General features: G+C 35.6%; 1 protein-coding gene across 2 annotated transcripts in view; it reads left to right on the top strand.

Moving 5' to 3' along the window:
* dnah9 (dynein, axonemal, heavy chain 9) overlaps positions 1-15,723 on the top strand; it is a 123,232-nt gene that overhangs the window by 12,327 nt on the left and 95,182 nt on the right. For both annotated transcript variants that reach the window (XM_051124665.1, XM_051124666.1), the window contains exons 18-26: positions 464-686; positions 1,088-1,254; positions 2,017-2,887; positions 3,244-3,374; positions 4,755-4,881; positions 5,127-5,279; positions 8,640-8,765; positions 9,993-10,232; positions 12,519-12,679. In XM_051124665.1, coding sequence (XP_050980622.1) covers positions 464-686; positions 1,088-1,254; positions 2,017-2,887; positions 3,244-3,374; positions 4,755-4,881; positions 5,127-5,279; positions 8,640-8,765; positions 9,993-10,232; positions 12,519-12,679 — 2,199 coding nt within the window. The remainder of the gene's footprint in view (positions 1-463; positions 687-1,087; positions 1,255-2,016; positions 2,888-3,243; positions 3,375-4,754; positions 4,882-5,126; positions 5,280-8,639; positions 8,766-9,992; positions 10,233-12,518; positions 12,680-15,723) is intronic.

Here is a 15,723-nt window from a genome sequence, read left to right as displayed (position 1 = left end):
ACAGCACAATTAAATACACAACAAAGAATTATTCGGGCCTAAAATAAAATAATTGAAAGAGGTTAATTGATTAGACAAGCTTTTTGATTCAAATTTAATTAAAAATTTAAAAGAAAAAAATAAACTGTAATCTGAAAAAAAAAAAAAATGTTATAGGGCCCTAAAAATGTACATTTTTTGTAAAACTTTTAAATTGTTTTTAAAATGTGTATGTTTCATGATTTCAGTTAAGCAGACATGCCTTTTGATTACAAACATTTACTTTAAACATTGAAATGGAATCCAGAAAAATGAAAACAAACAAAAAAAAATAATTTAGGGGAAAAAAAAAAAAATACATACATACATACATACATACATACATACATACATACAGGTTTCATAGGGCCCTATTTAAGGTACCAAATTCTCTGCCTGATATTTTTTACATGTCTTGTCTGAGCTGTTGTGTTTGTGGCTGTAGTCTGTCTGACCTAGAGGAGTTCATCAAGCTGACAGAGGCTGGTCTGGGTAAGAAGGTGGAGGAGGGCGACTATAACGGTCTGGTGGAGATCATGGGTTACCTGATGGCAGTAAAAGAGCGGCAGAGCGCTACAGATGAGATGTTCGAGCCTCTGCAGCACACTATCGATCTGCTGAAAACATATGAACAGGAGCTCCCAGATCTCGTGTACAAACAGCTAGAGGTACGCGTGTCCATAAAATAATTCTGAAAACCCTTTTTTTCAGACGTTTTCAGAGCTCACACTCACTGTTTTACTGAATCTGACTGATAAAGCCATTAAACTTTAGTGTGATTTTGCATAACCTGATGTTCTGCTGGTAGATTCTGGATGTAAAGTGTCATTTAGACCAGTGAGGAATTTCTATGATGGTTCTGGGCCATATGCACGAAAATCTACATGTAGTGTCATTTTGTAAAGATTAAAACATGAAACAACCCAATAAATTCATTAGATCTTACTTTTGGGGATTTAAGACAAGATCGAGGTTATCTTTATAACTTTAAGATTGTTTTTTTTTTTAAGTTATAAAAACAGAGATTTTTAACCTTGTATTTTTCTTTCCTTTTTTTTTTGATGGACAGGTGCTGCCAGAGAAGTGGAATAACATGAAGAAGCAGGCAGTGTTGGTGAAGCAGCACGTTGCTCCCCTGCAGGCTGGCGAGGTGGCTAACCTTCGCAGGAAATGTGCCACATTCGATGTGGAGCAGCACACCTTCAGAGAGCAGTTCCGCAAGAAAGACTTCTTCAGGTATATGATGATGCAGTCTGGAGGATAGCAGCAATCATGGCTACATTAGGGGTGGAAACTAACAGGAGATTTGGGCAAAAATGCCCCTTACCAATAAAATAACTATTAAAGGAGTTTAAAAGTTTACTTCCAGAACAAACATTTACAGATAATGTACTCGCCCCATTGTCATCCAAGATGTTCATGCCTTTCTTTCTTCATCATAAAGAAATGATGTCTTTTGAGGAAAACATTTCAGGAATTATCTCCATATAGTGGACTTCAATGGTGCCTGCGAGTTCTCATTTGCTCCTCCAACTTAAAAATCAACCTACATAGCTGTTTTTACTTTTTTTTTTTTTTTTTTTTTTTTGTAAAGGGCATTTGACCTTCTTTGCATGTTCACTTTGTAAACACTGGGTCGGTACTTCTGCAGCGATGTAGGGTGATTTAAAGTTGGAGGAGAAAATGAGATGGGAGTTTTTTGACATACCCTAACTGCATTGACCCAGATTACACAGAGTGGGCATGCACTTGGCAGAGCTAGACAAGACGAGCATTTGAGGTTAAAAGTAAATTGTTACTTTTTTTTTTTAGAAAATGACAGATCGTTTTGCTAGATAAGATCCTTATTCCTTGCCTTGGATCATTTAGAGCCTTTTGAAGCTGCATTGAAACTGCATTTTGGAAGTTTAAATATTGGGGGTCAAATATTGGCCCTTAATGGAAAAGTTCATTTCTAAGAATAATCGCTAACAAGCTTTTGTCTCTGTTTGTTTTGAGGTTTGACTGTGAGAATTCGCATGACATGCTTGATGAAGCACACCAACAAATTCAACAGATGGAAACCACAATGGCTGAGCTCAATGTGTCCGCCAATCTCTTTGAAGTCAACATACCAGACTATAGACAGCTGAAGCAGTGTCGCAAAGAACTGCCCATTCTCAAGGAGCTGTGGGATCTGGTCTTGGTGGTCCAATCCTGTTTGGAGGCCTGGCAGACCACGCCCTGGAGACAAATCAACGTGGACGACATGGAGATGGAGTGCAAGCGCTTCTCTAAGGAGCTCCGCGCACTGGACAAAGAGGCTCGCTCGTGGGATGCCTTCAGCGGGCTGGACGGTACCGTGAAGAACACACTGATCTCGTTGAGAGCCGTCGCTGAGCTCCAGAACCCGGCCATCCGTCCACGCCACTGGCAGCAGCTGATGAACGCCACCGGCGTGCGCTTCACCATGGACGAGGACACCACGCTGGCCGACCTGCTCCGCCTCAACCTGCACCACTTCGAGGATGATGTGAGGAGCATCGTGGACCGGGCTGTGAAGGAGATGGGCATGGAGAAGGTGCTCAACGAGCTGGACGCCACCTGGACCAGCATGGCGTTCGAATTTGAGCCTCATCCACGGACTAACGTTCCTCTGTTGAAGTCCAGCGAGGAGCTGATCGAAACGCTGGAGGACAACCAGGTGCAACTGCAGAACCTGATGACGTCGAAGTACATCGCCTTTTTCCTGGAGGAGGTTTCCACATGGCAGCGGAAGCTCTCGGTGACAGACTCAGTGATCTCCATCTGGTTCGAGGTTCAGAGGACGTGGAGTCACCTGGAGAGCATCTTTATCGGTTCTGACGACATTCGCTCTCAGCTACCAGAGGTCGGGGTTTGCTGATATGTTTCTAATATTATTCATTCTTCTCTAAATATTCACCCAATACACACATTTGCAGGAATGTACAAATAAAATGTGAAACAGACATCTAATATGTTTTAATGGAGAGCTGCTCAGATTCATAGAGCATCTTGTACTGCCCTCTGGCACTGTGTTCATAAATCTAGATGAGAGATGAAAATGTCCATCGTATGCGTTTGGCCGAAAACATTCAGATAATTACCGTTGGGCGCCTGTGGCCAGACACACAGATGTTCCTCAGAATGTCAGAGGTTGTTTTGGGGTTTTCTCTCTGGCAGATTAAGTTGTTTCGACTCATTCTCTCATGCATGTCTACACAGGACTCCAAACGCTTCGAAGGTATTGATACTGATTTCAAAGAGCTGTCGCACGACGCCAGTAAAACACCCAACGTTGTGGAGGCCACCAATAAACCCGGGCTCTACAACAAACTGGAGGACATTCAGGGCAGGTGTGCAGCTGCTTTCTGGATTTATGTGTTTGTCTGATTGACTCAACTTCCTCTCTGCAGCTTTAAGGAAGAGTTTGGTGCAAACTTTAGTTATTTACTCACCTTTATGTTGTTCCAGCCTCATATGCTTTAAACTATAACAATAACAAAGTTGACACTGCCAAAAAATTAATTAATTAATAATAATTCCTCAGTACTTTTGCCTTGTTTTCCAGTACAAATACAGTTGAAGTCAAAAGTTTACATACGTCTTGCAAAATCTGCAAAATGTTAATTATTTTATCAAAATAAAAGGGATCATATGAAATGCGTGTTATTTTTTTATTTAGTACTGACCTGAATAAGATATTTCACATAAAAGACATTTACATATAGTCTACAAGAGAAAATAATAGCTGAATTTATAAAAGTGACCCCGTTCAAAAAAAGTCCCTTGTTTGTCCTGAACAGTTATACTGCCCACTGTTCTTTATAAAAATCCTTCAGATCCCTCAAATTCTTTGGTTTTTCAGCATTTTTGTGTATTTGAACCCTTTCCAACAATGACTGTATAATTTTGAGATCCATCTTTTCACACTAAGGACAACTGAGGGACTCATATGCAACTATCACAGAAACTTCAAACGCTCATTTATGCTGAAGAAGGAAACACGATGCATTAAGAGCTGTGGGGTGAAAACTTTTTTGAAATTGAAGATCAGGGTAAACTTAGCTTATTTTTTTCTTCTGGGAAACATGTAAGTAGCTTCTGAAGGGCAGTACTAAATAAAAAAAAATATGATGTTTAGGCAAAATTAGAAAAATGTACACATTTTCATTCTGTTCAATAATGTCTGTTCTGTCTTAATGCATCGCTTTTCCTTCTGGATCATCAGTTAGTGTTTGAACCTTCTGTAATAGTTGTATTTGAGTCCCTCAGTGTGAACACAGCTGTAGATCATTCAGGTAACAACACACTATTAAGAATCGAGTGTGTGTTATTTTCTCTGGTGGACTATTTGTAAACGTCTTTTATGTGAAATATCTTATTCAGGTCAGTACTAAATAAAAAATAACATGCATTTTGTATGATCCCTCTTATTTTGGTAAAATAATTAACATTTTGCCGATTCCGCAAGGTGTATGTAAACTTTTGACCTCAACTGTATAGTGATAACAGCACAGAGTAATTATTTGGAATCACTTTCAGAGTAATTTTTGTCTAGTTGATGAATGATAAAATCAATTACAGCCAATCAGAATATTGATAATCAGTAATTGCCAATCAGTAAATGGCAATAAAGCATCCTGAATCTAAAGTAGTTAATATGACCATGATGCTTTGCTCTAAACTAAATCTCTCAGATTGAAAGTGTGACCATCATTCACCTGTTCTTGCAGACTGGCTCTTTGTGAAAAAGCTCTGGCCGAGTATCTGGACACCAAGCGCTTGGCCTTTCCACGCTTCTACTTCATCTCCTCTGCTGACCTGCTGGACATCCTGTCCAGTGGCACTGACCCTCACCAGGTACATCTGCACACAGACTGTCACATAAACACACAGGTTTAGTTGCCTAAAATGATTCAGCATGAAGCAAACTGCAGTGCAGCGCTGCCATTATTTGTCTTTCGCACACACTAGATGGCAGTGTTGATTGCTGTTTCTTAAGTTGTCTTGAAGGCAAACTGCAAGTTTTTCATATGTCACATTAGGACAAAATTAAACCGAACTAGCAGCTGTGCAGTTGTGAAGCTGTACGTTTTCTCCCTCAGGTTCAGAGGCATCTGTCAAAGTTGTTTGACAATATGGCGAAGCTGAAGTTTGAAACGGACGCAGGCGGAAAGCCCACCAAGACGGGGCTTGGCATGTTCAGTAAGGAGGACGAGTATGTTCAATTCAACGAGCCCTGCGACTGCACCGGCCAGGTACATCCACCCTCGGCTTCATTTACCCACAATGCACTGCAAATTATCATGAGGGCAATTAGAGCAGTTTGTTTACAGAGACAGAGACTCTCTGTGTTTTTATTCTGCAGCATTCAGTTTACAAAAGGCATTTTAATTAGGAGGTTTTCATTTATTTATTGGACAACACCTGAAATAGTGATAGCGGTACATGCTGAATGTTTGGCACATTGTTAGACACATGAATAATAACTCAAATCATGTGCTTTGTGGAGAAGATATGTGCTGTTATGTTTCTACGTGACTGGAATGTAAAATAATCCCATGGATAGTATGGCCAAAAGTGATGTCTGGAGAGGATATTTCTCAGTATTTGCGTTTAGCAACCCTACAGATCAAAATATATTGGGAGGAAGAACTTGGTTAAGGTATTTAACTGACAAAATGATTTTGCAAAAAACAAATAAACTATAGATTATCATCGAATACTGGTTTTATATTAATATGCAAAAATTAGATAGAAAAACCCCCTCAAAAAGATCACAGAAAAAAAGCCTACATTTAATACAAGAACATAATCAGTTATTAATATTTTGTTGTTTTTTATTACAGCAGTCATTCTCCAGGGCAGAACTCAATACGTTTTGCACATGTGGCGTGTGCAATTTGTCATGTTTCATTGCACAGTATGATTACAAAATCTTTAATAGGGTCAAGGACCAAACTGAGTTTTCAAGCATCAAAACAATAAAAGTTTAATACAGCTTTAAATTGTACTATTTTTCTGTACATTAGAATATGTCCTGTTCAGTTTTATTTATTTACATTTTTTTGTCTGTATATATATATCAATAAGATTTTTTTTTTAATAAGTTTCTTATGCTGCTCATCAAGGCTGTGTTTATTTGATCAAAAATACAGAAACATGTAATCTTGTGAAATATTATTATGATGTAAAATAATGTTTTTCTATTTTAATATACATTAAAATCTAATTTATTCCTGTGATCAAAGCTGAATCTTTAGCATCATTACGCTAGCCTTCAGTGTCACATGATACTTTAGTAATAATTTTAATTTTAAGTTGATTTATTATCAGTGCTGGAAACAGTTGTGCTGCTTAATATTTTTTTTGGAACCTATGATACTTTTTTTTTCAGTATTCTTTGATGAAAAATGAAAAAGAACAATGTTTACTTAAAATAGAATTCTTTTCTAATAATATACTGTAACTACCATTCAAAATTTGGGGTTCAGTAAATTTTTATTCTTTCTTTTTTTGAAAGAAAATATTTTCATTGAGCAAAGATTGAATTGAAAAAATTTAATTAAATTTAGCAAGATAGCAAAGGCTTACATTGTCAGAAAATATTTATATTTTGAATAATTGCTGTTCTTTTTAACATTTTGTTCATCAAAGAATCCTAAAAAAACTATCATAGGTTCCAAAAATTTTTTTTGCAGCACAACTGCCAAATAAACTGCTAATAAATTATATTTTAAGGTATATTAAAATACAAACCATTATTTTATATTGTAATAACATTTTGCAATATTACTTTTTTCTCTGTATTTTTTGATCAAATAAATGCAGTCTTGATGAGCATAAGAGACTTCTTTAAAAAACATTACAAGTCTTTCTGATCCCAAACCTTTGAACGACAGTGTATATTTATTAATTCATTTTTACTGCAAACCATTCGCCTTTACTTATTTGAAGTTTTTAATCATTTAAAATATAATGGAATTTAGCATAAACACTTCTTTTATATATTTTAATACAGGTCAGAATAAGTATGTTGTTTCATTTTTACATGTATATTATTTACAATATATCTATTATGCTGAATGACACCGTACTTTATTTCATCCATACTTGGACATTTAATTTTCACAAAATCTATTAGAAACATTAGTAGACACTTTATTTGCGTTTACACTATAACTCAAAAGTTTGAAATCAGTAAGACTTGTAATGTTTTTTAAAGAAGTCTCTTATGCTCATTGAGACTGCATTTATTTGATTAAAAATACAGAAAAAAAGCAATAATACTGCAAAATGTTACTACAATATAAAATAATGTTGTTGTTTTTAATTATATTTTTATATACTTTAAAATATAATTTATTCCTGTAATGCAAAGCTGAATTTTCATCCGCCGTTACTCCAGTCTAATATGCTAATTTATTATTAGAATTATTATTTTTTTTAGGATTCTTTGATGAATAACAAGTTCAAAATTACAGCGTTTATTCAAATTGAAACTTTTTCTAACAATGTAAATCTGTGCTATCACTTTTTATTAATTTAACACATTCTTGGTGAATTAAAGTATTAATTTAAAAAAAACAAAAAACAAAAAAAAAACCGAAAGAATAAAAATTTAATGACCCCAATTTTGAACAGTAGTGTATATTATTAGAAAATATTTCTATTTTAAATAAATGTTGTTCTTTTTAACTTTCTATTCATCAAAGAATCCTGAAAAAAAGGATCACAGGTTCCAAAAAAATATTAAGCGATACAACTGTTTTCACAGCACTGATAGATCAAAATATTAGAATGATTTCTGAAGGATCATGTGACACTGAATACTGCAGTAATGATGCTGAAAAACTCAGCTTTGATTACAGAAATAAATTTGATCTTTTATTTTTTTGTAAAGATCTATTGTTTTGGCATTTTTTGCCTTTATTGTGACAAGAAAGATCAGAATTGACAGGAAGTGAAGTGGGAGAGAGAGAAAGGAAAAGTCCTCGAGTCGGGATTCGAACACGGGACGCTTGGAGAGCAACGGCGCTGTATGACATAAATTCGATTTTTAATGTATAATAAAATAGAAGAACGCTGTTTTAAATCGTAATGATATTTCACAATTTAACTTTTTTCTGTATTTTTGATCAAATTAATGCAGCCTTGATGAGCATTAGAAACTTCGCACTGATCCCAAACTTTTGAGCGGTAGTGTAATGTTTTAACTAATTTCATTTGATGCAAACTCCAAAATGTGACATCTTGTCTTTGACCCATTAATCAAATGTCTGAAGAAGTCTGTTTTCCTAGACCAGACATCGTATTGGCCACTGCTGTACCTGAGTCATATCTGCAGTCCATAATATCATACAGACTCAGAGACAGACTCTTTTGAACATCTTCACAGAAACACGTCACTTATGTTTTCTCCAGTATAAATGCGGTTATGTTTGGAGGATCTGCTGTGGATTACGGCTCAGTCTAATCCAGCTCCTGAAGTTCTCTATTCCTGTGGAGTTTTGCTCTGTCTGCTTATGGATGATTAGTTTATTTCTAGTGGAACTAATGTACAATATCAGGCTGCTGCCAAACCTCCTCACGTCTAGAACCGTGTAACGTTTGTTCAGGTGGAAGTGTGGCTGAACCGTGTTCTGGACAGCATGAGGGCCACTGTGCGTCATGAGATGACCGAGGCCGTCGCCGCCTATGAGGAGAAGCCCAGAGAGCAGTGGCTGTTCGACTATCCCGCTCAGGTAAGGAATCAGCACCTGTAAACATCTCTAGGCCGCTTTCCTCTGAATGAGAGAATATTTATGAGGAATTAAGATATTGGAGATTTTTTTTCTGGCAGTACTACTATCTATAAGCCTGTGGGTCTACCTGCATGTGCTTGCAGAATTAGGCCTCATGAAGGGTTTTCTTTTTTTGGGCTGTGGTGGATGTCTGTGTTTAACCCTCTGGGGTCGACGATCACGCCGGCGTGATCAGCTCACGTTTTTTAAGATCAGTGCAAAAGACACTAAAAATACTCCGTCAATTTTGGTCACACAAATAAGTGTTATACATCATTAAAAACCATTAAGTGTATACTTTTTTTTGAACACACTCACAATAAAAACTGAACTATGTGCTGCTTTTAAATTAAAGAAAATAAACAGGGTGCTTTCTCAGTCTAAACATCTAAAGGGCCCCAAAATCACCTCAGACCCCAGAGGGTTAAATGATGATTTATTCAGTGGGGCTGAAACATTTTAGACAAAATCTGGGATTCAAACTCTCATTTAAACTTGAAAAATGTAAAATGAAGACATTCTGCTGTGTTTCTAGGTCGCTAATCAAGTGTGTGCCATTGATAGTTTCACTTGTAGCTTCACAAACTAAACTAAATACACATCTTCTATTATGAACATGTTTCAGTTTCTAAACTAATTCATTTTGATTTTTCTTTGGAAGCATAATCAAAAATGTCAGGGTTGAACAATTGGCCTGATATTATAATGAAGAAAAAAATATTTTTTTTAATTATTTTTATTATATTTTAACCGTTTTTTAATCAAATAATTAAATGCACAAGGTTATATTTCTATATTAATATATTATTTTTTACTAACTCAAAAACCATATGAAGCCAATATAAACACAAACAGCAGATTTGCAAGAATTAAAATTCACTATATTATTACTTTATTAAAAAATACTATATTATTACTTTTTACTTGATGTTTACACCACATGACAATTTCAGGGTCCATGAATTGTAACCATAAAATAAATACAAAGAGTAGATTTCTTAAATCTTGCCACAGGTGAATTTCTTTATCTTGGACACTTATATATAATTGACTTACATACTGAACCAAATACTAAGACATAATGACGTTCATGTTAACTTTTGAATGTTGTTATGCTGATCGTATATTTTAGCCTAGTGCAGAACAGAAATGCTTCGACTATGACGTGACATCTGATTATTTGGATAGGTGGCGCTCACCTGTACTCAGATCTGGTGGACGACTGATGTAGGAATGGCATTCTCCAGACTGGAGGAGGGATATGAGAATGCAATGAAGGAGTACTATAAAAAGCAAGTGAGTCAGTTAAACACCCTCATCACCATGCTGATCGGCCAGCTCACTCCCGGAGACCGGCAGAAAGTCATGACCATCTGTACCATTGACGTCCACGCCAGAGACGTGGTGGACAAGATCATTCAGCAGAAGGTACCATCTCATCTGTCCTATTGTTATACTTCATGCCGTAACAATGAGTTTCCATCAGATATCTGCGGATGAGTGCATAGAGTAGATTCAGTACTGTCTCAATGTGCTCTCATATGATTTGGTCTCATTCAAAGGCCTGTGGTTTGGTACAACAGAAGTCCTAATAAAGCTTAAGGCTCTTTTACATGACTCACATCAGCTTTAAAGTCACACTGACCTCTGCATGAGGAACACTGTGGATGATTTCAGAAGATCACAGTAAACATTAAAACAGTAGACAAGTAGTTCACAGGTAGTTCACAATAAACATTAAAACATGTACTTGAGCTTCAAGCAGAATATTGTCCTAATGACTGAAAAAATTGTTGAGTTGCTCTTGGTAAATTGAAGTTCAAACACTGTAGACTCAGGATGATAAACTGTAGACCCGAAATGATAAAATAAAATAAAAGATAATAAATAATGAAAACTACAGCAAATTCAAGATATTTTTAGCCATTTGTTGTTTTGTAATCTACTGCAGGGGTTTGCAAACTTTTTGATGTCAGACAGTCTAAACATAGTAGTGTAGTGAGATTTTATGTTATGAGGAAAAATGAAGTAACTGAAATAAGTCTATTGTCATTGTACTAAAGCCGAGGCAATAAATATATTATACAGAAAATATTTAACTTGTATTAGGTAGAATTGTTTTTCTAATTATTATTATTTTTTTTTATTCAGTTAATATCAACTAAAAATTATGTTTTCATAATCAAAATTGTTTCGAAGAAATTTCATTAGGGATTTATTTAAAATATTTCACATTGAAAGAGAGGAGAGATGGACACTTAGAAATAAATAATAAATATTATTTATAAAGTTATAGTGCTTTATATTTCTTTCATTAACAATTGCAACCAATTTAAAATGTATTGTAATATGTTGTAGATATCTTGTTACATCTAAAATTGGTTGTTTGTCAAATACAGTTGAAGTAAAAAGTTTACATATATCTTGCAGAAGCTGCAAAATGTTAATGATTTTACCAAAATAAGAGGAATCATACAAAACTGATCCTGTTAAAAAGATTTTAATGCTGTGTTGTTACCCGAATGATTCACAGCTTGTTTTATTTTTTTTGTTTAGTCCCTTGTTTGTCCTGAACAGTTAAACTGCCTGCTGTTCTTCAAAAAATCCTTCAGGTCCCACAAATTCTTTGGTTTTTCAGCATTTTTGTGTATTTGAACCTTTTCCAACAATGACTGTATGATTTTTCTGTTTTTTCTTCTGGAACATCAGTGAGCGTTTGAACCCGCTGTAATAGTTGCATATGAGTCAGGGTTCAAATACATAAAAATGCTGAGCAACCGAAGAATTGTGGGACATGAAGGATTTTTCTGAAGAACAGCCGGCAGTTTAACTGTTCATATTAACTCATGAACAACTATTACTAAACAAAAACACACAGCTGTGGATCATTCAGGTAAAAACACAGTATTAAAAAGTGTATGTAAACTTTTGATTGGGGTCATTTTAATAAATTCAACTATTTTTTTTTTCTTGTGGACTAAGTATAAATGTCTTTAATGTGTAATATCTTATTCAAGTCAGTACTAAATTTAAAAAAAAAAAAACATGCATTTTGTATGATTCCTCTTTTTTTGGTAAAATAACATTTTGCAGATATTACAAGGTGTATGTAAACTTTTGACCTCAACTGTACGTATTATAATGTATTAAGGTGTTTATTATTTTCATTACTAGCTGTGATTACAATTATTCATGAGGTTATAAAATGCATTATAAGGTACATTGCAATATAAAAGCTTTAAGTAAAGTGTTACCAAATTGTTTTTTTTGGGTTTTTTTTGGCCTCCTGATATTGTCCAGGGACTCTCCTAAATGCTACTGGAATCTGATTTATTGCAAAGGCATTGCATATGTCATGTGAATCATCTGGAAAGTGGTTTTCAAAAGACCAAAGTTGAAATGGCTTGAGCAGCGCATTACAGTGCATGAGGTTAACACTGAGTTCACTGCAGTGGCCAGCGCTAGTCATGTGAAAAAGCCTGCAGGCATCTCACAAGAGGATATTGAATACTGCTTCTATTTGCCTCCATAATCAAAGCCTCAATGTGCTCTTATGTGATTGCTCATATTTTGGTCTCACTTGAAGTCCCGCAGTTTAGTAGAATGGAAGTCCTAATAAAAGCACGCAGAGTGGCTCAGAAGCACACTAATGTTTTTATCCAGCTCAGGTGTGATATTTTCCTCAAGCTAATCCTTCATAATCATCTCTCTCAGGTGGAGAACTCTCAGGCCTTTGTCTGGCTGTCCCAACTGCGGCATCGCTGGGGCGAGAGAGAGAAGCACTGCTTCGCCAACATCTGCGACGCCCAATTCCTCTATTCATATGAGTATCTGGGCAACACTCCGCGATTAGTCATCACGCCACTCACAGACAGGTGAGACGCTGGAAAAATGCAGCTTTAGCTTTGGAGTGACTCATTTGAGAAGCAAATTAGAGAGTGAAAGCGTCCCATTAGATGCCCTTATGCTAAAGGAAGACGGCAGGTTGCTCGGGTGGGTCCGTCTCGACCCTTTGAAATGGTCACAAAGCAGAGACGCTGCCGTTTGATAGTCAAATTAATGGCAGTGCGCTTTCCTGAGCATATGGTCAGTCTCTGAGCTCTGCTGACCGAGTCACACGTCTGCCTTTCATTCACAACGAACTGAGACGATGCAAAAATACAACACCGGGGCACAGATGGCTCCATTAAGATACGACAGCCACTGAACGTCATTCATTTGCACAGACCACTTACTTTATAGTTGTTTTAATTAACATGTAAAGTAAAGTTTTCCCAAAATATTTCACTTTCGTTTTGCTTAATTTATTAGCAAAATCAATATGTGAACCTATGCAAGCTTAACAAACACTATAGTGTTAGATTTATGTGATAAATTAGGGATCATAAGACATTATTACACTACTGTTCAAAAGTTTGGGGAAAGTTTTTTTTTTTTGTTTTACAACTGATCAAAAGTGCCAGTAAAGACGTTACAAAGTTTCAAAAGATTTATATTTCAAATAAAAGCAGTTCTTTTGATCTTTCTATTCATCATATAATCCTGCAAAATAAAATTTATCACACTTTGTGTGAAATGTTTCTGGAGCAGCAAATCAGTGTATTAGAATGATTTCTGAATGATCATGTGACACTGAAGACTGAAGTAATGATGCTTAAAATTCAGCTTTGATCACAGCAATAAATTACATTTTAATATAGAGTGCACAACATAAATGAGTACACCCCCTCTTAATAAATATAAATTATGTATTTTCTTAATGATCACTAATATAATTCATTGAAAGATGGCAAAATTGAACTTAATACTTAATAAAAACAACAAAATATATGCCAGTATTTTCTGTAAGATAAGTAAATTAGCCAATTTTGTTTAAATGCAGAAGTAAGTACACCAAATGTTAATTCAGCAAATGTATAATATTCTAGTTCTCAGTATGCCCTATAGAACTTTAAGTATACTGCTCTAACACTTTTTGGCACTGAGTGTACAAGTTCATGACAAATTTTCACATCTGTCCTGTTTAAGTCCTGGAGGACGACCTCCTTAAATGCCCTGGTCTTTAATAGGGTGTTTTGCTCAGCTTGTCTCTACAGAATCCCACACAGCTGCTCAAGTGTGTTAAGACTGAGTGAAATACTGAAGGATTTTTACCTTGGGAGATGAAAGTTATTATGAAGTTTTTAAATAAACTTTGAGAGCAGCAATGACAGTGTGCCGATTTTTGTTGATTACCAGGCACTTCTGACTATACTCCTCCTCTGGCAACACCAGAACATTTTGGATGCTTTTGGATCCGAAATGATTGACTTGGTCTCTTGAGTCCAGAGTACGCATTCCCAGAAGTCTGTATTTTGTAAATATGGGCCTTGGAAGAGGTTAAATTAGTTTATTGTGCTTTGGCTACAGTAGGTAATTCTAGTGGTGACAACAACCATGCATGTCACTTCTGCAGGCTGCATTGTACTCTGTGAGATAAAGTGTCACTCTTTTCATAGCTTTTGCTGTCTCTGAGACACATGGTATTTCTACTGCTCTTTTTCTAGCAAAAATTCACGCATCACTAAATGAAAACTTAAAGCGAAGACCTGATTATTTCAGGAGCCTTTTTACAAATCCATTGTTTTTGAATGTCGGTGCTACTTCTGCTATACTGTATTTTCACACTTAAAACAATAATTTGGTATTCCTCCTGTAACAGTGTCCTGTTTTATGCTAAGAAATAAGTCACCTGGCAGTTCTCTCCCAAGTGGTTCAATTGCTACCAGCATTAAGTCTGATTATGATTCAGTAGGCTATACAACGCTTTTAATTGTCAGGAAATTACTTGTTTTAAAAGTTTTGTTTCAATATACTTACCTGTTGATAAAAAATAGCCTTAAACCACTTTTACTTTTTTTAGTTAGTAACTTTCAGGAGGGTGTACTCATTTTTGCAACACAACATTTTATCACTTTGATAAGAAAATCTTATTTTGCTGAATAATTTTGACATTCTTCTTTAGTAATTGATCAAGCAGGCTTGTTGGAACATTTTATATTCAAAGAACCTTAACATGTCATCTAAGTAAAGAGTAATTGCTGAATTCGTTAAGTTTTAGAGGGGGTGTACTCATTTATGCTGTGCAATGTATATTCACATAGAAAACAGGTATTTTAAATCGTGATACTATTTCCCAATTTTTACTGTTTTTACTGTGTTTTTGATCAAAGCCTTATTGAGCATTTTCTTTCAAAAACATAAACAAATCTTACCAAACACACTTCTGAGCTGTAATGTATGATTTATTTTTTTGGATATAATGTACTTCTCATGGTGTTTCTTTAAATACACGTTGACATATAGTAACTAAACTAATTTAAGTTTAGCGTAGCACAGTTGTAAACTATATGTGTTTGAACTGACTCATAAACATCATTCGTTATGAAAAGAACCACTCCATAACAGTCATTTGTTTGTGGTTCGTTTGGACTCTTCTGGATCTGCTGTATGCTTTTGATTCAGTAGAAAGATCTGGCTCATAAGAGACATCTGTTAAGGAGTCAGCCTCTTCTGATCGTATTGTAAAATTTTGGTTCTTTAAAAAGGAACTTTTTTTTTTTTTTTTTTCTGGACCAGCAGTGGGTGTTGATTTGGGAACATTGCCTGTTTGTGTAAATCACATAAAACAGTGCCATCCTCACCTATTAATTCAAATGATCTTCACTGAAGGACTCTTCAGGGGTAAAGGCTTGCCAAATAGCCTTACTTAAACACATTAAACGCCTTCGTTCTGTACACAGGTCATCAGTAAATACGCCAAACTCAATGTTAAACGTAAGGTAAAACCTGATCCATTTAGCAATACCCAGTCTCCTAAAATGGTGCTGTTTGCTCAGGCTGATCACATCAGCAGCACACTGTAATAGCAGGATTTTAG

Source organism: Labeo rohita, chromosome 12 (genome assembly GCF_022985175.1).
Source record: "Labeo rohita strain BAU-BD-2019 chromosome 12, IGBB_LRoh.1.0, whole genome shotgun sequence".
Lineage (NCBI taxonomy): Eukaryota > Metazoa > Chordata > Actinopteri > Cypriniformes > Cyprinidae > Labeo > Labeo rohita.
Note: the sequence above shows the minus strand (reverse complement) of the source record. Positions and strands in the feature narration are given on the sequence as shown.